Source organism: Agelaius tricolor, unplaced genomic scaffold (genome assembly GCF_023055355.1).
Source record: "Agelaius tricolor isolate 1412-34295 unplaced genomic scaffold, bAgeTri1.0.p SCAF_20, whole genome shotgun sequence".
In the NCBI taxonomy this organism is placed as follows: Eukaryota; Metazoa; Chordata; class Aves; order Passeriformes; family Icteridae; genus Agelaius; species Agelaius tricolor.
In genome coordinates, this window is record NW_027269280.1 from 2,233,459 (window position 1) to 2,259,776 (window position 26,318).

At 39.0% G+C, this 26,318-nt stretch overlaps 1 protein-coding gene across 1 annotated transcript in view; it reads right to left on the reverse strand.

Annotated features, from left to right (window-relative positions):
• DNAH10 (dynein axonemal heavy chain 10) overlaps nucleotides 1–26,318 on the reverse strand; it is a 51,202-nt gene that overhangs the window by 19,280 nt on the left and 5,604 nt on the right. Inside the window, 43 exon segments of the mRNA XM_071444981.1 lie at nucleotides 648–819; nucleotides 1,438–1,626; nucleotides 1,912–2,079; nucleotides 3,124–3,217; nucleotides 3,557–3,729; nucleotides 4,370–4,630; nucleotides 4,906–5,058; nucleotides 5,472–5,617; nucleotides 6,537–6,656; nucleotides 6,916–7,129; nucleotides 7,435–7,569; nucleotides 7,741–7,863; nucleotides 7,958–8,093; nucleotides 8,388–8,546; nucleotides 8,706–8,824; nucleotides 8,989–9,180; nucleotides 9,750–9,896; nucleotides 9,999–10,187; nucleotides 10,744–10,896; nucleotides 11,260–11,394; nucleotides 11,662–11,845; nucleotides 11,931–12,200; nucleotides 12,669–12,892; nucleotides 13,389–13,622; nucleotides 14,382–14,519; nucleotides 14,621–14,854; nucleotides 15,285–15,441; nucleotides 15,739–15,950; nucleotides 16,534–16,712; nucleotides 16,936–17,038; nucleotides 17,118–17,243; nucleotides 17,565–17,723; nucleotides 17,884–18,360; nucleotides 19,510–19,666; nucleotides 20,520–20,727; nucleotides 21,164–21,328; nucleotides 21,711–21,862; nucleotides 22,552–22,721; nucleotides 23,347–23,520; nucleotides 23,864–24,040; nucleotides 24,714–24,884; nucleotides 25,027–25,221; nucleotides 25,909–26,107. Of these exon segments, the coding sequence (XP_071301082.1) occupies nucleotides 648–819; nucleotides 1,438–1,626; nucleotides 1,912–2,079; nucleotides 3,124–3,217; nucleotides 3,557–3,729; nucleotides 4,370–4,630; nucleotides 4,906–5,058; nucleotides 5,472–5,617; nucleotides 6,537–6,656; nucleotides 6,916–7,129; nucleotides 7,435–7,569; nucleotides 7,741–7,863; nucleotides 7,958–8,093; nucleotides 8,388–8,546; nucleotides 8,706–8,824; nucleotides 8,989–9,180; nucleotides 9,750–9,896; nucleotides 9,999–10,187; nucleotides 10,744–10,896; nucleotides 11,260–11,394; nucleotides 11,662–11,845; nucleotides 11,931–12,200; nucleotides 12,669–12,892; nucleotides 13,389–13,622; nucleotides 14,382–14,519; nucleotides 14,621–14,854; nucleotides 15,285–15,441; nucleotides 15,739–15,950; nucleotides 16,534–16,712; nucleotides 16,936–17,038; nucleotides 17,118–17,243; nucleotides 17,565–17,723; nucleotides 17,884–18,360; nucleotides 19,510–19,666; nucleotides 20,520–20,727; nucleotides 21,164–21,328; nucleotides 21,711–21,862; nucleotides 22,552–22,721; nucleotides 23,347–23,520; nucleotides 23,864–24,040; nucleotides 24,714–24,884; nucleotides 25,027–25,221; nucleotides 25,909–26,107 (7,643 nt within the window).

Genomic DNA, 26,318 nt, shown 5'->3' on the forward strand with positions numbered 1-26,318 from the left:
TAGAGGAATAATTAATTCATTTTTGTTTGGGTTTCAGCAACATATACAAAATGTCACAGGACTTTGCAAAGAAAATCTTCATTCGTGTCTGTGAACCATCAGCTCACATTTTTGTTCTCTCAAACTTGTGGCAAATACTGCATAAATGACCTAATGACAGACCAGGGAAAACTAGAACAAGAAAAGGGATTCAATTAACTCATCTGCTCTCATATCAGACTGTGGAGGAACTTCTATAGAGAGGGTGGTCACACAATGCCAGCTGCTACTCATTTCCAGCTGCTTCATTTGCTAGAAGACACCAAACTATATCTCAGGACATATATACATGAACAGACTTATGAACAGTTGCTACAGTTCAGGTGAATGCTATTCAAAAGCCAATTGGACAACAGGTGGGTTTGTGGCCAAATGCAGCTGAAGTTTCCCTCAGTCTTGGAAGAAATCTGAGACTCCTGCAGCATCATCACCAGCATGAATGAACCCTATAACCTCTCCAGACACAAAAATGACTGTAAGAGGATTCCAGAAAGCCAAGATCATTTCAGGTAGTACTGAAAAGTGTAACTAAGTAAAGCAGCAGAGGACACAGGGTGAACCAGTAACAGCATTATCAAGGGTACAAGCAGAGAGGCTGCCAGTGGCACCTGAAGTCAGCATGTTGTTGATGAGTTCCAGGAAACTCTCCTCTGCCACATGGCCATCTGTGAACAAGAAGACCACTGACTTGTCATAAATACCCAACTTCTCGTACAAACTTTTCAAATCCTCTCGGAAATTATTTTGTCCATATCCTCGACTCAAGATGATCTCAAATACCTAAGGATGAAAACATACACTGAGAAGACACAGATGGACCCAAGACATGATGGCAACTCTGAATTTCACTTAGACTGAATCAAGGGGGTTGGTTTGGCCCCAGTCATCAGTAAATGTTTAGGTATCAATAAAATTGTGCATTTGTACAACCCTGCAGGCTTGCATTTTCAAAATCGCTTTGTGTTCATGCTCCTTTTTTGTTCTTTCCTTCCAAGCCTTTTAAAGTAAAATGCCTCTGAGAGGAACATTTCCTCTCTGAAATAATACAGGATCAATCACAACAAGGGTCCTCAAACAGCACTGGAGTGCTGCTGTAACACATTTAAGCATCAGCAGCAATAGTTAGGGACAATTAGTTGCTCATCACCAAGCCCATCCTTGCTTTCCTTCCCTAGTACCAAAACCCAGATTCAGGCACTGACAGCTTCCTGTCCAGATCACACACAGTCATCATCTTGGCTTTCCTGGCAATCACCTCACCTGGGTCTCTTTCCACAGGGAAGAGCTGCCAGCCTGATCTTGTCTCGACTGACTGACTCATTCCCATCCCCAGTTTAATCCCAACCACAGTTTTACTTTCCTTGTCTTTTTTCCCAGCCAAGACACAGGGTTGCTAACCTCACATCCAGCTGTGTGAGCAGCCAGTTTGGTCAGGGACTGCTTTCCTGAGCCTCCCACCCCGATGAGCAGGGCGTGCCCGCGGTCCATGCGGATGATGCGATGGATACGGATTAAATGCTCCAGAGCATCATCAAAAAGAACCAGATTCATTTTAATATGGTACTCGTTGTAGTCATCCAAAATTTCCTTCAGAGAAAGGGGAACAGAATGTTACTAGGAGACCAATGAAACAATTAGTAACATTAAGAAAATAGCCCACTCAGCAGCATTATTCCTTTCCCAATCCTCAGGGAATATGAACTATTGGAAAACACTGCTGACTCTGTAGCTGATCCTCAGTTTTCATCACTGCAAACCCCAAATGGGCATTGAAGCACATAAAGTTCTGTGTGCACACAGAACAGATTTCCTGCAGTTTGAGGCAGGCTCCTGCCCATTCCTCAGGCACAGTTCCCAGCTGACACACTCTACCTTAAAGAGAGCTTTTGCTAATTCATAATCTTGGATATCTTCATAAAGACGAGGTTCTGCCTCATTCATTGCTGTTCTGAAATCTCCAAAAAGAATGGGATCCCTCATGACGTGCTCCAGGTGATCCGGGAAATGTTCTTCAACCAAGGATTTTATATGGCCTTGTACCTTCATGGACATGAAATGAGTCAGGCAATACAACAAAGCATTTCATTGTGAACCCAGTAATACTTAGAAAGGTGATAATGCAGATTCTTCCTCAAACACTGATTTATTTCAAGGTGTTACTTATGTCACTAGAAGATCCAAAGATTACAGCCCCCTTCTGTATTCTATGTATGATTAAAATTATCTAATAGGCTGTTCAAGAATGGTTCAAGCCAATCAACTGTACAACAGCAAAACAAAAAGGGAGAAGCCTGTTAAATAAAACACCTTCTCATATATTGATGTAAATAGTATATTAGTAAACTTCCCTTTACAGCATTCATAGATGTCTCACCAGAAAGATCTCTCACAAAGTTTCAAAGTCTGCATTAATAATATTCTGCATTGGGAAAATTGAGCTGGAGATGTATCTTTGTATGTTAGAGGAGAAAGCTTTAACTAGAAAAATCTGAAGCCTTCTTGGCCTACCTCTTTTTATCTAAGCAACTCCCAAAGCAGAGCAGGTTGCTTATAGATGAGTAGACTTCATCTCAATTTCTGTCCTAAATCTCAAGGTTTAAAATTGGCATTGTTCTCTTTTGTGCTTAAAGATATAATTTGAAGCATTTTCCAATTTGCACAACAGCCAGAACTGAATTCACTGTGTAAGAATTTGGCTTTTATCGTTTTTACTACTTGATGTACAGTCACATTCTGGTACAATCCTTCCTGAAGGAAAATACTGACTTGAAGTGATTTCCTGAGTTTTCTCCTGTACTTCTTTCACACTCTGTCACCTGTACTTCTGCCAATCAATTTTCCTGGACAGGCAAACCAAGAGATATTTTCCATTCCTTCAGTAGACCTGCTTTCTTAGTCTGCCCATATTGTTTTAGGAAAAAATCTTCCATGGGCCATGTTTTAAATTAATGAGCAACATATTGCTTACACAAATCTGCAGTTGGACAGCAAGATCCAAGCCCAACACTTGGTAGTGTTGCTGTTTCAAATCAACTCCCATAATAATAGTCAGTGACTACTAAAAAACTGAAAGAAATTACTCACCAATTCTTTGTCTGCTTCATTAATCAACCTGTCATGGAAAACCCTCAGGCACTCATTTCTCCAAACTCTCACCATCTGGGTCACTGTGTGAAACCTGAAATAACACCACAATATCAGACTGCACCAAAAGAGCTGACACGATTCCTAAGGCCATATGGTTAATAACAAGGACCAAATTCTGGATTGACCCTTTTACTCTTTATGATTTGGTTCTTTTGCATTTTTACCTCTGGTGTCTTATTTAAGAGAGACTCATGCATCAGTGTTTGGCATAGAGAGTAAGGTCACAATTTAGGATGTTCTATTTCTCATTGTGGTTTAATGAAAAGTGACCAAATGTGACTGATTTCCTGTACCAAATTACGTCAACTTCATTCAGACTCCCAAAAAAAAATAGGTGTGGGACCACTAATTACAATTTTTCTATTCTTACCTTTCTGCATCTGTAAGAACAAGTCCATTATAGACCCTGGAAAGATCCCGCAGGTTAAAAATGTAGTGGAATTTGGAAGGAGTAGGCGGCAGCTCAGTAACGATCATTTTATAAAGTTCCAAAGTACACTGAGTAATCTTGTCAGAAATGGCTGATATGGACTCATTAAAGTTCTGCAAACATGAGAAAGAAGAGGTGTTCTCATGAGACTGCCCAGACAGAATTCAATACTATTAAACATAATCTGCTTTCCAGCTTTTAAACCTGTTTGGTTCAAAAATTCTCTGTAGTATGAATATTCTGCAATTAAATGTTTAGGGCAGGCTCCATCTTCACTCTGGAACCTTCTGAGTGCTCATGATAACATCAAACTCACTGACTGGAATTCCTCCAAGATTTCTATAGCAAAATAATTAAACTGCTTTTTTCTTATCTAATGTTGCAAGTACCTTGCCAGTAATGCAGTCTGTTCCATTATATTACATTTTTCACACTCATTCAGGAAAGAATTTTCAGATCTTTGTGTATTTGCTTAAAGGAACTGTAACCAAGTCATTCACACATTTCAACAAATGAAAAGCCCCAGGTTTATAAATTATATGCTGGCTTGACTGTTTACATATCACACAAGAACTTATCCAAGCAATGTAAAACCCATTGAGAAAGAGAAGAGGAAAAGAAAGGTTTATGTGAGGTTCTAGGTACAAAAAAAAAAAGGTAACAAAGATTTCAGATCTTGCAACAACATAGAAATAAATGTCCATTTAAAAATAATACACCTGTTGAGCAATCCTTTAAAAACAGTGAAATTACCGCAGTGTGGCCTTTTAGGATGGAGAAGTAGATCAAATTCAGTGATTGCTCAGAAGGAAAAGGGATGTTAAAAACACTGAAGAGTGAGGTGAATCGAGGGTCAACTTCATTTCGACCTCCTCCAGCTTTGCCCATGGCAGCAACAAAACCCAGGTCTCGAAGAAATTTAATGTTCATCTCTTTACCACGATCGTACATGAAACCTTTCTCCAGCAGCAGCTTCAGCAGGGCAATGGGCTGTTGTGTGCCATACTCATCAACCTGCAGGATACACAGGAGTCAGGATTCATCAAAGCACAGTCCAGTAGCTCACCAGTTACTGCTTTATTGTGGGAAAATTGGGTTCCATACTCAGGAGAACATTACAGGGACCAAGGGACACGTTGTAAAGCTCTGGCACCGATTGTGAACACTCATCCTAATGTCTCCTCTTCTCTGAGATAAACTAAATGCACACTGGATTTGTGATTGCAGGGACCATGTCAGTACCAGCCCAAATGTTTCTATACTACCTGGAAAAGATATTGACATCTTACCTTTGGCATATTCATATCATCCATGAACACAAGGAGACGTTTTCCCATGGGAGGGCCAAAAGTGTCTTTAGTTCGTTTTTCCACATTTGTCTCCAGGTTTCTCTGAATGTCCAGGGATGTTGTACGAGAAGAGAAGTTAATGACCAGCACCAGCTGCAAACAGGATGAGATCATAAGAATGGACTCTAACCTGTTTTGTTGGGTTTTATTTTTTACTGGAGCATTCAAAAATATTTTTTATATTAGCTGTCAGACATAGAGGAAAGGCTGCTCAGGTCCACTACTCACTTGAATTACATGTGACAAAGAAAAGTAAGCCCACCCTCAGCACTTTGACAATATATTTTTACTTTAGATAATTAAGTCTGTACAAAGTAAAAGAGGACAAAACATCTTTGATCTTGAAGGATTTTCAAATCAGTCACACACTTTGGGTCTGGAGTGTGCATTCACATTACCCAAGTCAATACTGCAACCCACAGACTCAGGCTTCACAATGCAAATTTTACACAAGGGCAAAGATGAAAATGCAGCTTTACAAACAGGGCAAAATGCCTCACACATACATTAAGGTCTTTGTCCAGATTGCTTAGGAAGTTCTGTGTGGTGGCTGTCTTAGATGTGCCCGATTCACCTACAAGAACAACGGGGCGTTTCACTTTGACCATCTGTCCCAGTAACCACGCAGTGCGTGTGGTATCCACGGTGGGCACTGAAAAAGAGCAGCAACACAATCCCTGGCTAAATGAAAATGCACTACAGCTGGGGGATTTAGATTTATAGAATAGTGCTGGAACACACCCTCAAGGTATTAACATGCAGTTGCACAAAGACATAAGATGAATTATCAATTCACTAACAATGCTGAAGGAAAATTTTAATTGCTTAACCATCTCTTTTCAGTCTTTGTCATTGGGATGTTTTCTTCCATAGATATAGACTAAAAAAGAAGTTATCTTTCATATAGGAGGGCCATGGTTTGGTTAAGCTCCATTTAATCCCTATTTCAAGGATATAATCAGGATTTATTTGGATCATAAGCATTTTCCCAGAACTCTACAGAGATGAATTTTTTTCTATGTGAATTGCCTGCATTTGGAGCAACTTCAGAGATTATAAATTTATCTCTTGTGTCAATGAAGTTAACCTGTGCTTGCTGGAGTATCACTGTACATTAATGTGCCCAAATTTGTCTCAACTATGAAAAGCACCATTAGGCAATGCTTCAAGTAACAACCAATAGCAGCCCTAAGAATGCAATTTTTATCTACTGAATACCTGAAACACAAGCTGATGTTTTCCTAGAATTTCTGGTAGAGCAAACTGTGAATCTTCTGCTATTCCAGCTTTTAAAAGGCATTATTAGCTCCTAAAGAACCTTCATTGACTGAAACGTGCCTTCATCCTTTCCTCACTTTTTAATACATAATGCTGTAAACATCAACTTTATGACTGCTAAATGACTTTGAAAAGAACTTTAAAGAAACTGATTTGTGCCATCACAAAAACTGAAGCTGAGTAGATGACCTTTAGTACAGAAAAAGGATGTCTCATGTTAAGTTGCCGTGCACTCAGTGGTGGCACATTACAAATTAAAAGCACATCATCGCTGTATTTTATCTTATACTCACCTAGAATGTCAAGAAATTTCACTTCAGGATTATGAATATATTCAGGAACAAGTTGCATCCAAGGTACCCACATTTTTTGAGATTCATCAAAATGGAAGTCATACAAAGTTGGCAGCTGACCTGCAAACCATTAAGCAACTGCAAGTTTTTTAGGACACTGAAATATTTTCCTAAGAAAACATTCTGATTGAGATGAAAATGAAGGGTAAGATTATAGACCAAGTTGGGCAACACTTTGTTCTATTTACAAGTCATTTAACTCACTAAGTCATCAGCCAAAATTCCTCTACTCTAGCTCCTTCATGAAAACTATCACTTTTCTATTACAATGAATGGCATTCAGATTAAAATTTTGTCATTAAATTTGACAAGATCCTACCTGGCAGCTCCCCTGGCTTAGCCAGGACACCCTCACTGTGAACAACAGTCATGCAGGAAATACGTTTAACGTTTTCATCAAATTTAATTCTCCCAGAATCAAGAAGAGAAGCACCTAAGGAGCAATACAAAGCTTCCAAGAAAAAACACTCCAGAACATTAGGATTTGCAGGCTGCACAAGTAGGACATCCAGCATCACAGTCAACTGCACGATCTGTTGGAAAAAGGACAAAGCTGTAAAGAAAATTGCCCTTTAGATGCATGAAAACTCTTAATATGTTTTCAGCTGATTGCTGGTCTTTTGTTCTTACAAATGGATCTACTGCTGCATGTATTAAGTTGAGTAGAAGAGCATTGTTAGGTGCTGATTGGTTTGGTGTCTCTGTGTGCCCATCAGCAGGAAACTGGCATTTCAGCACAGACTCTCCTCCTGTTCTTTCTTTGGGAAGGTTTTACTTTCTCCATCATTCCGTTTTCTTTTTAGTTAAATGTGTTCAATCCTTATTCTCTGTTTCTTACCATATTTAAATCTGTTTGAGGAATAATGGTCTTCAGCTTTCGTTCCTGTTTGCCATCCACAATTCCCTCTATGATCATGTCAATAAGGTAAGGCACGTACTTCTGAAAGAGACGGTCCAATTCCACTTTCTCTTCCTAAGGAACACAAAAAAGACAATAATTCAGCTGGAAAGAAAAATATTGACAGCAGAGCTTCCCATCAATACCTGGCTGACCAGACATGATTGTTCTTGAAGGAATCAATTTTTCCAAAGACTGTCTACACAGTTCAATACAAATACTCTGAATAAGTGCAGAAATTCCCACCTCATTTTCTCTTTTTTTGACCCACTTCTGCCAGTAGGGTTCATATCTCAGATTTTTAGGATCTACAAAGACCATTCCGCAGCGGGATACTGTGGCAGGAGATGCATACTGTAAGTCCCCAACCTATAAAAGAATCACACATGATAATGGTCAACTGTAACTGCTTTTCAGGCCTTGAAGCCCCATCTGTGTATTAAATGGCACAGTCATTTCTTACCTCAAACAACAAGGCACAGTGTGCCTGAAGCCTAATCCGCTCCCCGTTGGCCAGGGTCAGTAACTTGTTGTCATCCATGACAGAATTCATGTTTTCAACCCAGAGAGCATCCACATCTCCATCAAAGAGAATATACCTGTGTACAAGAGCCATGGGGCACTGACTGATCCCTGATTTTCCTAACATATTTCTGAATTCAGAAGTGTCAACAATGGTGCCTTTGTCAGTCAGGTTTTTGAAGTCTCTGAATTCATTTTTTATAATTGCATCGTTTCACTGAGACTAGGAACTCACAGGCGACAGAAAGAGCCCCCCACACTTTCTATTTATTTAGCATTTGTTTTTTTAAATAGTGCCATACCAATTTTTTTTTTAAATTTATGTAAACCCCAGGATCTCAAAACCACCACAATGATTTCTAGCTGCCTACCTTCGCTCTTTCTTGTCAGTGGGTCTGTTGATATCCCGAAAAATGTTTGACAGGACTCCATCTGTCCAGTCTCGTGAGACAGGGTCAAGGATCCCATACAGCTCAATCACACTCATAGCTTTAGGGTTCAGTGTGTAAAGCTTTGTCAATAACCCCAGCCTAAAGATACAGCAAGACAAGCAAAAGTACAATGTCACACTATCATCTCATGCTAACCCAAGCAAATACCCTGGGCAGCTGTTGATCCTGTCATGGCTGGACAGGGCTGAGTAGTACAGACTGGGCCATTTTACAGCCTGGTTTACATTCTACACTCACTTGTTTTGGGCCTGGCACAAGGTTTTAATAACAACTGTCTTGCCACCTCCAGTAGGTCCAACCACCATTGTAGTGTGACGAGTTAACATTGTCTCATACATCTGAATTACTTTATCCACCTGAAAAATAAACATGGGTTCAGTAGATTGCTGTCATAACTCTCTGGACAAGGTTAGCAGTGGGTCCATATCAGATAAATTTTCCTGGAGCCACTCCAGAGTGCACAGTGCACCTGTAGCCTCACATTTACTATAAAACCTCAAGCAATTAACATTTTTTATACCTGGACTGGTAGAACAATATAACCCCGTTCTTCCAGCACTTGCTCTACAGCATCATTAAGGTCAGGGTAGCGGACTCGAGGGCAATCCAGGCCAGGAAAGAGGTCAGAGATGAGGCCAAGGAAGAGAGGTACATCTTCAAACACAAATTTAGGAAGATTCATGTCTCGCAGAGCTCTCATTAATACCACATCCTAGACAAAACAGAGCAAAATCAATCTTTATCAAATATTTATTAGCTAAAATGAGGTACTTCAAAACTTTAAATCTTTAAAAGCTATTGCTCAATTATTTCAGTGCAGCTTTTAGAATTTTTTTTGTCATCAGTTCCTAGTGGAAACAACAGAGGTTATTTTGTGTGGATTAAGCATATCAATAACTAAGAATAATACACTGCCTTTTCCTACCATGTTAATCAAATGCCAAATGGCTGCAGTGGCCCACACCACAGCTTCCCCAAGCTGGAGAACTCACTGTTCAAAAACCAGTTTTTGCTAGTCATCCAGAGATATTAATCTGGATATTTGCATCCTGGACTTAATAAGCAGGAAAATATCTCATTTTCCATATATTTCCCTACTTTGACTGGAGTTCCAATGGCAGAAAGCACAAAGAAACTCAATAAGAACAAAGGGAAATAATAAGACAAATAACACCAATGTTCCTATTTCCAAACCAGACAAACTACATCAGATGGGGAAACACATTACCTTTCTAATGAAAAAAAGATTATATGCCTAGGGTAACTAAGCAGCAAATCTACCTCATCAAGGTCTGGTGATCCTCTTTTCAATTCTCCAGCCATTACCAACACTGACTTAAGGGCCCGCAGTCCAAAATCATAGTGATGTTGTTTAGAAAGCTGTTCCCTTGCCAACTTGTACAGCACTGTCATCTTTTTGGCAAGGACCTGTTTGAGATTTAAATTAAATGATCACAAATGTGGACATTGCTACTGGCCATGCAAACATGGGTAGGTACATGGGTATGAGTAACAATAGAATCTTCTTACCTTTGCTGTAAGGAACCCTTCAGAAAACAGCATTATTTCACAGATCTGCTGAAGATCTGGTACAATAACAACCACAGGCCTGAACAGAGCTTTCACAGACTCAGGGAGCTCAGTCCGGCCAGCATAGCCAGGATTCATTGTAATGAAAATGCCAATACGGCTATCAAGGGAAATCTCCTGTCCTTCAAACTAAAGGCATAAGAAAACATTAGAACAATGTGAATTAGGAACTAAAAAAAAATAATACTACTTGCTCAAAGAGAAAACAAATAATACTGGGGCACCCACTTAGGACAAGGTGCTAAAATATTTAGCTTTAGAAAGTCATCATGATACAAACAATGGGATGAATGCACCTTCTTTAAGATATTTCACAAGCCTCAAATTTTCAGTCTGAGGTTTTTTAATTCCAATAAGCATCAGTAAATAAAGCCTCACAATCCACATCAAGTTAAATTACTGCTGTTCCTCATTACTACTAGACTATCACCCCATTTACTTGCTATTATCCTATTAAGATCACTTTTATCTCATTTCACAAAGGAACAACCTAGCAAAGGGTTAGGCAATCAGCAAGGATTTAACATCTTTCAAACTCAAAGTACATACTCTGGAGTTTGAAATGTTCAGCACAAACAAAATACAGAAGCAGCAGGCCTTTGATCTAATGATGGGGTCTAACCCTGTATCTTGCCCTGAACACCAAGATTAGCCTTCACAATTACTTCTCTTTTTAAATGTTTACCTGAAATCTTTTCCACCCATTCATTAAAGCATTTCGGATTGTCTGAATCTGGGAAGAGATGACTGAGAGCACAGAAGCATCGATGCGATTGAATTCATCAAAGCATCCCCATGCACCACACTGGGCGAGGCCTGAGAAAATTTTACCCATTGCCTAAAAGGAGCAACAAGAAAAACTTCTCAACACTGACTATATAAAACATTCAGCATCAAAAAACTTTGGAACATGCTAAAATATTTAATAGTGGATAAACCTCTAATAATTACTTGCCAAGTGCAGATTGCCTATCATAAACTTAAACACATACCATACAGTCATTGCTCCCCTGCTTGAAAGGGCCTGAAATTCCTTCAGGAATTTATTCAAAATCCACACTTTTGATTTACTAAATTTAATTATCAACAGCATAGTATCTCTAAGGGAGATACTTATGTAGAAGTTCAGAGTATGATCCTGGGCACTGATAAAGAGCAAAAATTGGCATTTTATCAGAGAACACAGATCTTTAACTCTTACTTTGAAGTCCATGCCTTCTCCACAGTTTGTCACTACACACAGCAAGCCCAGTGCTTTGGCCAGATCCTTGGTTGTTTCTGTCTTCCCTGTACCTGCTGGCCCTGCTGGTGCTCCTCCCAAAAACATTGATAGAGCCTTTGAAGACAAACCAAAAAGCAAAGCACAGCTTGAATTAGGTTTATGCTAGATTGGTAACAAACCACAAATGAATCCTTGGGTACAAAAAACTTCAAACTTTGTGAACGCCTTCTACATTGTCTTAACAGCAATGAGGTGATAAGGATATCACAACTGATTTCAAACATCTTGGCATTCACACTGGGAGACAGCAGAAGAGGCAATAAAAGCAGGATGTGCCAGGTGTAACAGGGGCATGTTAGCACAGTGTCCCTGAGGGTGCACCTGCGTGAGGGTGAGGTAGATGCGGTCAGTGAGCGGGGTGATGACGAGCCGCCCGTTGAGCCCCATGTACTCGTAGCCGTAGGAGAAGGCGCCGGTGCACTGCCGCACCATCAGCTCGTCCGGCTCGCGCTCCCAGTAAAAGCGCAGCTGGCTCTCCCACTCGAACTCCTGAGCCTGCAGAATGCTGCACACAGAGCTCACGTCAGCCAAGAGGATGGAGCACAGCTCCAAGATTTGGTGTTTGCTCAGGAGCTGGAGGTGGTGCTTACCTGTCTCTGACGAATATATCGATGATGTCTCTGGCGTGCACGTCGATGATGAGAACAGTGTTGTATTTTTTCCTGTCGTTTTTGCTCAAGGGTGTCATGATGCGGGTCACCAGGTCATCGATTTGCTTGTGCATTTTTTTAGCATAAAATTTCATTGCCTGCTTTTCTCCCATTTTCACTTTCCGAAAGACATCCTCTACCTCCCAAGTCCACCACACTTGATTAGCAGCAAGCACCATCATGCCTTGGAAGAGCAACATCCAATCAACTCTATGGAAAACACATACATGAATTACTGTTTATTTTAAGTAACTGATCAGGAAAGAAAAAAAAAAAAACCACTACAACAAAAAAGAAGTTCTGCCTGCAACAGCTACAACACAAGCCAAACTTTTCAGAGATACACAGAATTCTATCAAAGTATGCTGGGGAATTTCAAAAGCCTAGGAAATATTCTGATAGAAAAGCTGTTTGTTCCAGGTATAAAATTTCCAAGTGGTATTCATTGTGAGAAAAACCTACTGAACACCAAAAATATAACTCAAGATTTAGGAAAACAGATATAAGAGATTATGCACACTTCAGGGTTGGTTAAAATAGTGCATGTGAATGTATTCTATCCCTCCACATAGAGAAATACAGACTAAATTGTGCAGGAATTGTAAAATTATGCCTTAACTTTGCTATATCATTAACACATCAGGTTATTTGTGTTCCCCTTGACACTGATTGTTTCACCTGCTTCTGTCTTCACAATATCGAAAAATGGCTTCCTTGGTGAGGCGGCGGTTGCTCCGTCTCATTTCCTCCAGCACTACTGTCATCCAATTCTCCACTCTGCCCACAGCATGGACATCCTGCCTGAACTCCATCACCTCCCCCTCTGCTGAGATCATGGCTGTGGCAATCTTCTCATCATTGTCACCATCCTTGAACCTCAGCGCGGCTACATTATCAAACATCTGAAATGCACCAACAAAGAAATTCACATTTTAGAAACAAAGCCTCCAAATGTAAGTGTATGCAAGCCCAGCTCTCCTCCAGAGAAATGGATCTGACTCCTAAGTAATCAAACATGAATGCTGATGTATAGTCCAGCAGCAGAACTGCAGAATATCAAGCAAATAATCAGGCCTGAATGACACTGATTTTTTTTTTCCCCTAGAAAATAAGAGTTAGGAGGAGCTACAATCTGTGAGGAAAGTTTTTTAATGATAGATCATTCTGGTGTATCTTGAATGTTCTTCTACCATAATTGCTACCAAGCAGTGTGAAATGCAGCAGAGACTGCATCAGATCTGACCTGGTTATTCAGAAGCTTCTTCAAGATGCTGCCAGGATTCTCTTTGCATACAAAAAATATTCATGCATCCTTATGAGTATGTACAGTAAAGTCTGTTAAACCTTTTAGGCACTTGAAAGCACAAGACATTGTGGAAAGCCAGACATTGATTGTACCTTTATCATGTGTTCCTGGACACAGAGTGCACTGCTGCTGCCAAGGATACTGAGCAACTCATCATCAGATATAAAGAAAAATCTGGGGAAAGCATTTCTCTTGGAATCCAAATAATCATTCAAGCTTTTCTGGCATTTCTCCAGCACATCATTTATATGGTGGAGGTCTGACAGACGATTTGGGACTTCACAGCAATTTTTTATTATGGGGTCTTTTTCAGTTTCTTCCATTATCTATACAGGGAGAAAGGGGAGTTTAGAAAATGTTGAACAGCAATAGGTTATATAAATTATATTTCATTAATGACAAAGCATGCAAACAGCACAAGCAGTGCAGGTCATTATAGAAGTGAATCAAAGGTTTTGAAATGGTTTTGAAATGGTTTTGTGGTGCTGCAGTGCTGTATGAAAACATGAAGGTAGTGTGTTTATGGAGATAGAACTATAAAAACAAGTGTAAGCCCAACAAGCCTGTATCCCCAATCAGGCCAGCTTAAGCACATAGCTGACTCTGCTCCTGTACCAATGGTACTTCAAGGAGTGATCAAACATCATATTTCAAAATCACAGTACTCTCTCAATTTTGCACATAGGAAGGTAAGTAAGCCATATTCATACCAGGAATGTGTGTTCAGTATGGGAGCAGTGGCATGAAGCAGGAAAGCCTTTTTAGCATGTACATAGGTCCCCAAGCAATAGGAACACACATAAGCTTCTTCTTACCAAGGTAAAAGTAAAAAGTTGTAAACAATGAAAGGAAAAGGAGATTCTGCCTACTCTATGCTGCCAGCCAAGGATCTCACATCTGCCCATCTTAGCTAAATCAGGAGAAGTCTTCTGGTTATGACAGATGTGAAGTAAACCAGAAAATTCCTGGGTTCCCTAATCTCATATTCAATTAATTATAGCACATCATTCTCAGTATTACACATGTCACAAAAGACTACAGGTAACTATGGAATGGAAGCAAAATGCACTAAATATGCTGATCACAAGTCAGTTACTTTCCTGTTTAAACATTTGGTCTACACAGTCAAAGATTTTGACTTCCTCCGGAAGCTGTGCTCTGATATCTCCAGCAACAAAAATGCTCTCCAGGTACATCCATTTTCTCTGAACTGATATCCAGATCTACGAATCAAACGTTACCATCAGAGGAAACAGAAACACAATGGAAAATTTGGATTATAAATAATAAACATGAATTATTTAGTCCAGCACTTTCCTCCTACCTCGCTTACTTCACTAATCAATGACAGAGTTTTTTCCCATTTTTGAGCGGTTGAAAGAAAAGGACCCACAAAGCGACTGCCCAAAACACTCTGAAGATTGACATTGTTGTCATCAAGAGTCTCTAAAATTTCCTCTACAGATCCCAGAATAAAGCCTCGTGTCTCTGTGCCTTTGGTGTACACTTCTACAGGGAATTTCATATTTTCCCACGTTTCTATTATTTCCTTCAGTCCCTGCATGTGAACATAAAAAAATGCATATTTCAGTCTTCTAAACTGGACGTCTATAATCTTAGCAAAAAAAATGAAACAGATAATTCAGCTAAATTTTTACATATTTTCTAACTCTGGTTTATAAAGAAGCAATTTATTTCAAAGAACAATAGCAAGAGAGTTGATCCTTCTTCAGATCCATTTTCATAGGACAACCTTTCTTACTGGAATCATAGAAATCCAATATGCTTCTGCCAAACCCAGTTCTGCAAGGATCCTGTGCCAGTAGGAGCTCATTAACAGAGCTGTAAATCCCAGCTCATGTAGCTCATGGCAGCTCCCTGAAGAGGGCCAAACTTGCGCTTATGCCAATTTAAAAATCTTAAATAAACTGATTGTTGTCATCCTTGTCTTTTTAGTTTTACAATGATTCTATAATCCAGTACATTACCTTCTCAATGCTAAGTTCTTTAATAGCAGTTCCAACTATATCACTGATAACCACGGTGTATTTGTGAAGTTCCATGGCAAACATATTTTCCAAAGTGAATGTTTCTGTTTTCATTTCAAATCTTGTTCCTGTTTTCTCCATAAGGTCTTCCCAATGCCTGTTTTAAATTGAGACATCAGTTTAACACCATAATACAGTAAAAAACAAAAACAACTGTAACATATAATAATGAACTTATGTTTAGCATTCTGCTGTTTAAATAAGAACTACTAGTCTGAATAAATAAATTATCCCAGTCTTTGCAGCACCTTTCAGGTTATTAACAAGTTCACTAGGCAGAAATAAATTTCCAAAGCTCCAGGACACGGCATGACCCCAGTAAAGGAAAATTAAAGTTCTAACAAAACACATCAAATACTTCTATATATAGTGATGTAAATAAATCAAAACAAACCTTTCTCTTAAAGCTTCATTTTTCAAATCAAGCAACAAAGGAATGGAGTTTAGAAAAGCCTTCAGTTTTTTATCCAGTTGCTTACAGATTGCCATACCACGCACTTGTCTGGGCAGCTTCCGAACAGCTTTCAGAAATCCTTCAGTTCCATCCTGAAGAACCTTGACATTGAGGTTTATCCAGAGTGTCTTAGACCATTTCTCTTTAGCTGCCTGCAAACAAGGACATTAAGAAGGGAAAAAAATTCATATTCCTTTTAGTTTTGACCCCCAAAACGTAATTGTATTAACATTTTACAAACATAGGGAGAGACAAGTTCATGTCCAGGACAGATTCACAGCCAAAAACAATCACTTGCATAAAAAATAGTAAAAAGAGAAGATGGAGAACAGGACCATACTTTACAGGGCATTTAAATTTTGGAAAAATAAAACTTCTTAAAAAATAGTTAAAGCCTGAGATACCCACTGTCACCTGTACACATCCTACATCCAAAAGCAGTTTCACTGAACTGATCAGGAACCATGTGCAGTAAAATGCCATCCAGCAATTATAAGAGGCTGGGAGAAGTCTGTTCTCATCTGATGAGAGGATGTGTTTGGTCCACCATGGAGACACTGCTAGTGCTGCACCAATGATATTGAAATCATTTCACAGGGCATAGATTATTCCATGCAAAGGGTTCAGAGTTGACAGTAACCAGGGGGCAATGCAACCTCTTCTTTTGTCCCCATCTTTGCTGTGTGTCTGTGCATGAACACATGTGTGTCCCTGCAGACTCAGGGTGACACTCACTTTTTGTTCTGCATAAATGTCATAGACCTGCTTCATAGCTTTTGCATCTTGCTGTGCTTTTATTAAATTTGGGTACACTGTTCCTGGCATGCCCAGAAGTTTCTCAGCACTGCCCAGTTCCCGCTGCCTTTCTTCCAATCTCGCTAATTCTTTTTCAAACAGAGCCATGAGTTCTAGTCCTGGAAAAGGAGAGGGATTTTTACAGATAAATCATCACAGGGATTGTCATGGGAAATAAGACAGAATTTGCATATGGTCTCTGAATGTTCCAGTACTAAAAATGTTCACATTCCCAGCTGATGAGTTGTATATTAATAAGGAAAGCATAATTTTACACAAAAATTGAATTGTCCAAAGACTAATATTTTCAAAACATCACTTCACACACATTAGTCCACCTACCTTTATCAAGATCATCTCCAACAACACCAGGCCCCTCAGTCAAGAGTTTCTGGAGAAAATCGTCTGTCTCTTTGCTGTAGTTTGCAATTTGTTGCTCTGTCGCCTAAAAAGAACATAATGTAAACAGTTCTATTAAACAGTTCCCATTTCTAATTGTTTTCTATACTAATTACAAGTATTACCTTTGTGAATGCTTCTTTTACACCTCCTTTACAATCTAGGTTGCGAGTGATTTCTGCTGCCTCCATAAGGAGAGTCTCCCACGCTTCCCTAACACTGTCAGACTGCTCTAGCTCCTCTTCAGGTACCTAAAACAAAATAAGGAGCACCTCTCACAAGGCCTAAATAGACACACACCTTCACAAGAAAGTGAGGAATATATGTTCACATTACAAATTTGCAAAACACAAAACCAATACTGAAGCGACCTTAGTCAGATTTAAACAGATGCCATATGTGCATTTTAAAGTGGGCAGGGTGATTTGTCTACAGCCTCAAGACATCCCTTCAAACCTCAATAACTCTGTAATTCTGTAACACATCTTAAAAGGAAAATATTTCTTCATTCACATGTGAGGCATCTGTGCCCTTAGCTCAGATCTGAAAGGTTTGATGAGACATGCACTTACTGGAATATTGTACAATTCAAGAGTTCTGTATCTCTCTCCAATGTCCAAGTAGCTCAGTTCCACCTCAACAGCAATGTCTCTGATTACTGCAAATGCACCCAGGACAACTCTGAGATCATCCAGGGTTTCAGGGGGTTTATTCAGATTCTCTGATAATTTCTGTAAAAAGTAAAGATCCTTTCCAGAATCAACACTGACAAAGCAATTGTCAGAATTACAATAATGAGTCAAACACAAAACACAAACAAATAATATGCCAGATTCATTTCTTAGTCTATGTGATAAAGATAACAAAAAAAACCTAACTAAAAACACCTACCTGAATCTCATCTCGAAGGCTGAGGAGCTCCTCTTTTGCTAACTCATTAAGCAACTTCCCAAGTGACATCATCCAGCTTTTAGCATTCTCCTGCACTGCAGAGGCTAAAGGAGCCAGCTGAAGCCTGATAAATTGTTCATCTTTAACCAAGGGCCATTGAGTTACTTCCTGAGTTACTGTCAGATAGAACTGCAAGTGCTCATCAAAGACAACACAGGGAGGCTTTTCTGCAGCTAAACGGTCCAGGACTGCGTCTTTGTCTGATTTCCACAGCTGGTCATACTTATTCCATTGGTTCAAACACTTCCTGAGAGATTCCAGGAGTTTTTGGATATTCTGAGTGATGAGAACAGCCTGTTCAATGACCAGAGGGCTCTGGGAGACATCACTGTAAAAGCTGAAAGTGACAACTTCATCCGCCCTGCCATGCTGAGGAGGGCATTCAATACACGTCCCGTGCATCCATCGTACGAAGTGCTGGGGAGTTTTAAAGACAGGGTCAGAAAACAGCTCCCTTGTGGAGTCATTTTAGTTAAATCATTGATGAATCAGCTGGCTTGGAAAGCCCTCTAAGATCATTGAGTCCAAGCAGTCCAAGACTGTCAAGTCACCCATTAAATCATACATGCCCCCCTATGCCACACCCACACATCCTCCAGGAATGGTGACTCCTCCACTTCCCTGGGCAGCCTGTCCCAGTGCTTCCTCCTCTTGCAGTGAAGGAGTTCACCATTGTTTAGTACACAATGTAGGAAGTGGTATCAATGATTTCTCAAACCAATTGTTTTTCTGACAGCAAAAACAGAGATCACACTTTCCCATCAACTTGAGAAGAGCTCATTTCATCCTAACAAAACTTTTCCATGCATTACTCAATCTGCTTCTAAAATCTCTTCTGATTATAGCATGACAGAGAGGAAAAGGTATTGGTTCAGACAGTCTGAATGCAGCAGTAGAGAATAACAGCAAATCTGAGAACAAAAAGCACACTTAAACTAAACTTATTCATTTAAGGTGACATCTGGAACCATTTGTCCATCAGCAGAGGAAAGGAACATTGTCAAATTATTTGGCTTCTTTTCAGGAAAGCAGTTCAGTGTGAAACTATTTATGGAGAAAAATACTGCTACATCATTGCCAGTTAAGTTAGATGCCTAATCTAGGTATTTGCTGTCCTAGATGCCTTTCTCCAACATTTTCTGAACTGTTTTTTCTGCTGCTTCTAATGTAATCTGATGTAGAGGAGGCCTCTCATGTTCCTTATTCCACCAGCTTATTCATACATCAGAAAGCAACATCTGCAGTGCAATCTGAGAAGTACTTCCTTCTGATGTTTGCTGATTTATAGAACCAAACCATGTCCTTACACTGCCAAAACTGCTAAAAAGTCATCAACAATTGTACCTGAGGAAAAATCGTATGGATTTTTTTTTCCCCTTGATCATTAGTTTGTAAAATTAGGACAGCCTGTAAAACTGGAACAATGTACTGGGTATTTTGATTTCAAGGTAAAGCAATATGAACCTCCCCTTTGACATTTATGCTAACCCAAACATAAAATAAGATTAGTTCATTATAATCACAAGCAAACTCTGGAAACAAAAAGAAATCTTTATCAAAAATCACCTTGGTGACCTCAACACAGTCTTGGATAGATTGCATGGTCATTTTTTCAATCTCACTGTCATTAGGCTGCAGGGTTATCTCAGGAGCAGATAAAACAGCTTCTATTTGTAACAGTGGCACATTTGCAAGAACAGTTGCATTAAAAGCCTGTAAATTCCTGAGAAAGAAAAAAAAAATAGCATCAAAGATAGAAATAATCAGGTGCCACCCCCAGGAAAATGCCCCTAGAAAGGCTGCAATTTTCAAGTGTATGCTTAGATCTGTAAACTGAGTTATCACTGATCCCAGCTGGAAACACTGATGTGTCTGGGAGGAAAACTGTCCCACTAAAATGATGTCATGCAAAAGCTTGACTTGCTAAAAGAAGCTGCTGGAAGGAATGAATGGAGATATTTTGGTGCAAAAGGATCCTGAGACTGTTGTCAACTTCCCTGCAAGAGCCCAGACAAGCAATCATGGCAAATTCCTCTGAGCATGGATCAGCTCCCAGAACATGGATGATGGGAAGAAGAGGTGGAAAGCTTAGACAGATTTTACAATAGAGCTGCAATGCTGTATAAGGGAAGCCTTTATAATACCTTGTTCCAGCACTGGTCTCAGCCACTGCAGAACAAGTGAAATAATTTTTCTTGGACTCATGTCCCATGCAGTACAGGGAGGCACCTGGCACCCAGACACCAAGTTCTCAAAATCATGTTCTTTAGGAGAATAAAACCTGGATTTTAGAGACAAACCAGGGAAGTGCAACAACAGACATTGCAGCAAATGTGTCAGATTTCTCTCTTCTGCCAACAACATGCCAGTATTCACTTTTTCAGAATCTGGGTTTCCTCTCTACCTTGTTATCAGTTCTCCATTCTTCACAGGAAAAAAATCAGTAGAAATACAAATCTTATACAAACTGTAAGTCCCTTATGGGTTTAAACAGAATGTCAGTACACACACTCACCAACAGATCCAGGAGAACCTAAAGATGACTGGAAACTCATTAAAGCAAACAATTCACTTACTTCACAATTAACTGTATCAACACCTGATAAATCCTATTTTCCCAATATGCATAATAGGAAGCCAATTTTGGAGATTTGCCACTGTTTGTATAGGCAACTCGTCTTTCCACTTCTATTAGCAATTGTGGAATTGTAGAATACTTTCTAACCAGTTGTTCCACATCTTTTGCTTGCTCACACTTAATATAGTCAAAAAATTCTTTTGCTCCTGCAACAGATACAAAAACTAGCATTATTAACTGCAAAAGACCTAAGAGTTTTATACACTGGAAGTGTATACCTGAGTTTTATTTGTGAACATGAAATTGATCTTATATAATGATAAAAATATCTTAATTTATTAATATTTCAAACCTCTGAAATATGGATTTTAATCTGATTCAATTATTTAAGAGCAACCTTTTTACAGCTATGAAGTGTTGAAAGAAATTTGATCCATCATCCACTCAAGTGACAGAGAGATCTGGCAGACAACCAGCTCGCTGCCATTTCCATCTGAGGAAATGTTCCATCCTCTGTTACACCCCTGGGAATCAGTTCTGATAACAATTAAAAGGGTTGATCTTAGCAACTAAAACCACAAAGTAGCAGATAGAGAAAAATAAAACACCACAGAGCTTGGAAATGAAAATACAAAGACTTACCAGGACATTTGTCACCATTTTCTGAATGTGGAAACTTAAAGAGATTTGTTGACTCTATGGACCGAAGTTTGCTGCTTATGTCTTCAGAAATTTGATGAATCTGATGGACAAGTAACTCTAATCTCCCAATGGTTTGTGTACATTGGACAATAAATTCACCAATACCTTGAAATAAATCAAAACCATTTGGTTTTTTTCTCTTTTAACAAGTATTTCATCAATGCATCAAAATTGCCACAACCAGACATGTTTTCTCTCTAAGAATGACCCAAGGTTCTGCAAAATCATAGATTTGATGTTTTCTCAGCTAATCCTTCATCTTGCTCCCTTACAGCTTTTAGCTAAGGGTTTCTAACCATCTCCAGTGTTTTAAATATAATAAAAACACAAAAAATACCTCCTGGATCAGAGTTTGTCTAACCTGCTATTCTGCCCCTGTGGCAAGAGGATGGATCATATGTTCTGCCATCATAAAAAGTAGAACTGAAGAGATGTTTTAAACTAAAAATAAATGTCTAAGGCCATTTCAAAGTAATATCTCCATTACCTACAGACTTCCACGTGAGTCTTTTGTGTCCTGCTTTCAATATTCTCCAGAGTTCTTTGACATGGTGATCAAGAAGTTTGATTTCTGCTTCATTCATCATCTCCATTAATTTGTGATAGCGACTCAGCATGACTTTCAATTTATTTGTGTACCTAAGGAATGTAAGAAACACAGAAAAATAAAACACAAAATGATGATTTTCTTGAGAAACGGCAACAAACTCTACTAAAGAGCAGAGAACTTCCATCATTCCATTCAGTCTTCCATGTAAAGCAAAATTTGCAGAACTAACCAGTGAATACATATTGATTATAAAAGTAATTTATTTCCCACTGAAAACAAAGAAAAGGTTCATATGGTTCCAATAGTAGCTGGACAAACCTCTCCTGCCCCATCTCAAAAGTTATGGAGACAGCCCCAGTTTGCAGCACATTGGTGAACTTTAAAATCCATTTAGGAATTTATTGGCACATCTGTGTGCTAAACGTCTGTGATAATTTAGACACAACTGACTTACCCAAGGCTGTACAGGAAGAATGCAATAGTGTGTTTAAATGAGCTGAAATCTAAATGTCAGAAACAATTCATTGCAAATTATTTTCCTCTCAGGTTTGGACAAGTTGTTAATTTGTATAACAGTCCTATAGCATAAAGGATGCAAAGAGTGCCAGAGAAAAGCTTATCAGTGCAACATTGCCATTAGAAATTGTGCCCTTAAAAAAAAGAATCACAATGGGGTCTCATGTTTCCAAAATGTGATGACTCAGGGCCTGTTCCTGGAGTGAAATCACTTGAAATGCAGCCATAAGCCTGTATGTGAGATATTCTGTGACAGCCTTACCTGAGGTATTTGTCTTCCTGTAATGCCACATATCTTGCCATTTCTGGGACTGCAAGCCCAAGCTGTTCCATGTACTTGGCCTCAGTGATAATCTCTTGGATTTCAGGAGAAAAATTCAGAGCGAAGCCGACACTTTTCCTGATGCTCACAGGCTCGTCTGTTGCAGAGCTCTGCAACACAAGAAAGCAGAGAAAAAGAGAGGAGCAACAAACATTACATGGCAAAGGTGAGATTTTGGAGACATTTGATAAGGCAGAAGGTAAAAGTCAGAATGACTGACATTCAGAGCCTGTGGAAATGCCTTTAAAATTCGAGAGTAGCTTCAGCATTCTTGGTTCAGGAATTATACAGAACTACCTTTTCAGGTGTCAGTTACAAGAAACAAACCAAAGCACCTCTGTGTACACACTGCTGCAACCAGTTACAACAGAAATCACAGTGGAAATTCAGTCAGACAAAAGTTTAGTAGGAACAGGATTCTGCAAGATCTCTGCTGGAAACCTGCCTTTACCTAACTTCAGTCCCAAGTACCGTGGCAATGTCCCAAAAATGTTGTACCAAAACCTAAAAAATTAACAGAGACTACAGCACAGAAGAACACACAAAGAAACAACATTCAATCATCTGCCAGGTGATTCAGAAACTATGTCTTATAAAGGGCCATAAACAATCTCAGCTCAGAACTTTTTCTAAATCTGTGTTTAAAACATTACTCTCTGAAAATTCTCGCTGACCATCAGGTAAGTTTCAGTTTCCCCTCAGAGAAGCCTGGTACACAATCTTCCTACATTTCACCTGCTCAGAAGTCTCTGGATTAACATTTGTTGCAGCCTCATCAGTGACAAGAGTCAGTAGAGTATCTTTCAGTAACAGTGGAATCACATGTTCTGCTCTCTCTCTCCACTGACGATATTTTTGAGCTTCATATTCCTCCATTTTCTTGGTCACTTGGAGATATATTTGTTGCACCTAGAAAGGACAACTCTGTAGAACTCATTTTAAAGATCATGAGAAATGTTTAACTAACCTAATATGGTCTCTCAATATGGTTGCTGGTTTTTATTAGATAAGTGAACAAGTATCAGCCTGTAATTAATGCAGACACTGGAGAATTTGGGCTCTTGAATTATGTAATTTATTCCATCACTGTCTCCCTGGGAAACACTGGGAAGGTTTCAACCCAGTTTTCACATCTAACATGTCTGTGTGCAAAGACTTGGGACTTCCCCTCACTTTAGAGCACTCTCACATCTTTACAAGTGTATAACAAAAGTGTTTCTTCCTTCATCAAGTACCAAAAGACCCAACCTACTTCCTGTCCACGTCCAGAGGAAAGCAACTCCTCTTCTTCCTGGAACAGAGTAATGGTGTGTCTGATCCTCTGGGAAAGGGATCGGGACCAGGAGATCGCTCCAGCCACTGGAGGATGGTTCTTGTACAGAGGTGGATCCTTGAGGTTCTGAACAAAGATTTGCTCAACAATTCCAAGCTAGAAGAGAATAAAATATTGCAAGGAATCATCTTCCCACTGCTTGTCCATGATCACTGTCTGATACACAGCACAAAATAATTGTTTTGTCTTTATTTCTCTATCTTGTGGAACTGCCATTACAGCAGCGTGTTCTGTGAGATTGTTTTAAGTTTAATGTTCTTTGAAACATCAAAAAACCAGCTGATACAAAAAGCTTCCCCACATACATTCTAGCCTCCCAAAGTTGATCTATGACATCTTCTGATCATATCATGAACTTGGTTGTGACAAGAAAGCTGTAGGGTATAAAAAATCCATTTCCCCAGGAAGGTTGAGCTGCTGTTTACAAGGTGCAGGAACAGGCACAAGCCTTGTTGCATTCAGAGCACCTTCCTGCTCCCACACAGTGTCTCACATGTACAGATGTGCACAACATTGCAGCAAATTAATTTCTCCAACATGGTCCAAAAAAAAGAGAGCAATTATCATGTTTATTTATAAAAGTTTTTTTTATGTGTGGTGTCATTTATTTATTTATGAAAGTTGTTTTTTTTTTTTTTAGTGTGGTGTCATTTACTATGTCTTTTACACAGTAAATGACACCACACAGGTATTTAGACATAAACAGATTTATGATTTTCATTAGGTAAAGAACTTCATGTACTGGATAAGAAATCCCTAAATTGAATACCTCTTTACAATATTGCTCCAAGACCACACTGAGCTTTTTCATGAACTGCTTATTAATATTTTCAGGAATCTGGAGGTGTTTGTACTTTGACAGCAGGCCAAAAGCAGTTTCTGCTGATCGAAGGGTTGTAAAAGATTCATCAATAAATCTTGTCATCTTTTCTTCAATATCCTAAACAAAGGAAGAAAGCAAAGAAACCCTGTCACTTAGAAATTCATCCTGCAAAACCAAGAAAAGGTGGCAAAATGAAAATACATAAGAGCAGTCAAGCTTATTTTTACTATTTTTGGCAATCACTGTATATGGTACCTACCACAACATCTTCTCTAAATTCTTCCACAACGAATGCCCAGTCACGTGCATTTTCCACCCTAAAAGGGTCAAAGCTCAGGTCTTCCATAGGACTAATTACTATATTTACTTCTCTCTGCAGTTCATCAACAGCCTTTGGATTTTCTGTCACAGTTATCAGTTCAGGAATAAATATATTCTGAAGTTCTTCAGCGACCTATTCATTCACAAGAACATACCATAAAGCTTTCTTTTTAATATTTTTTCTGCCACTGAACACATTATTGTTAAACTTTTCCTTTAAAAAATATCAGCCACTCAGAGAATGACCTGTTTGTGCTATGATTTAAACTTCAAATATTTCAATATGAAACACTGAAAAAAACACAGCAACAATCCACAAGCCCAGCACAGATAATACTCAGTTATTAGTCCTTTCACTCCACTTTACATGCAGTTTATTGATTGTCCATATTGCTAATTACCCTGACTTAAATTAGCCTAAACACAGCATCTCTCATTCATATGTTATTCTGCAATTAATACACAGATGGACAGATGGCCAAATTTTATATTACAGTACACCTAAATGGTATTTTATCCATCTCATTAAGGCAACCCATGAAAATCATAAATGTGTGAAACAGTTGCTGCAAGTCTCCTATGTTCAGACCATGTACAAGGGGCACCTTTGCCCAACCAGTACCTGGAGAAAAGTTATTCCACCTCCAGCATTTGCACCTCCAGCATTAAGTGCAGTTTGGTTGGAATCAAAGGCATCACTCAGGTCTCAAACACAAAACTAAAATTTGTTAACAAATCTACGCCTACAACACAAAAGAATCTCCTCTACAGTAGAAGACAGTGATTACACAAACTCTTTATTTGTTTTCTATATTCCTACCTGAAAAATATCATACAGATCTTGACAGATTGAAACCATATAATCCGTTTTTTCAAATAAACTTTTCACGTCAAATTTCCAGTATCGCTTACTTCCTGACTCTTCAACTTGGATACAAGTAGTAAAATAACATTTTTTCCATTGTTCAAGAGTGTGTTTTGCTTCTGTTATTTTCTTTTTTGCAGTAGCTGTGTCTTGTCTATTAATCAAATCAACACAGTTAAGATATTATAGATAGAAATACTATAGATTAAAAAATCATATCCACTGGAATAATATCCCCTGGTTTAGCAGCTTCTAACTACACAAGATCTAGGCAAAACTCACAACTTATTTTCAATGTGATTTTGAAAGGCGGTATTATTTGAGGAGTGATTTTGGTTACATTTATGCCACTTTTTTACCTCTAT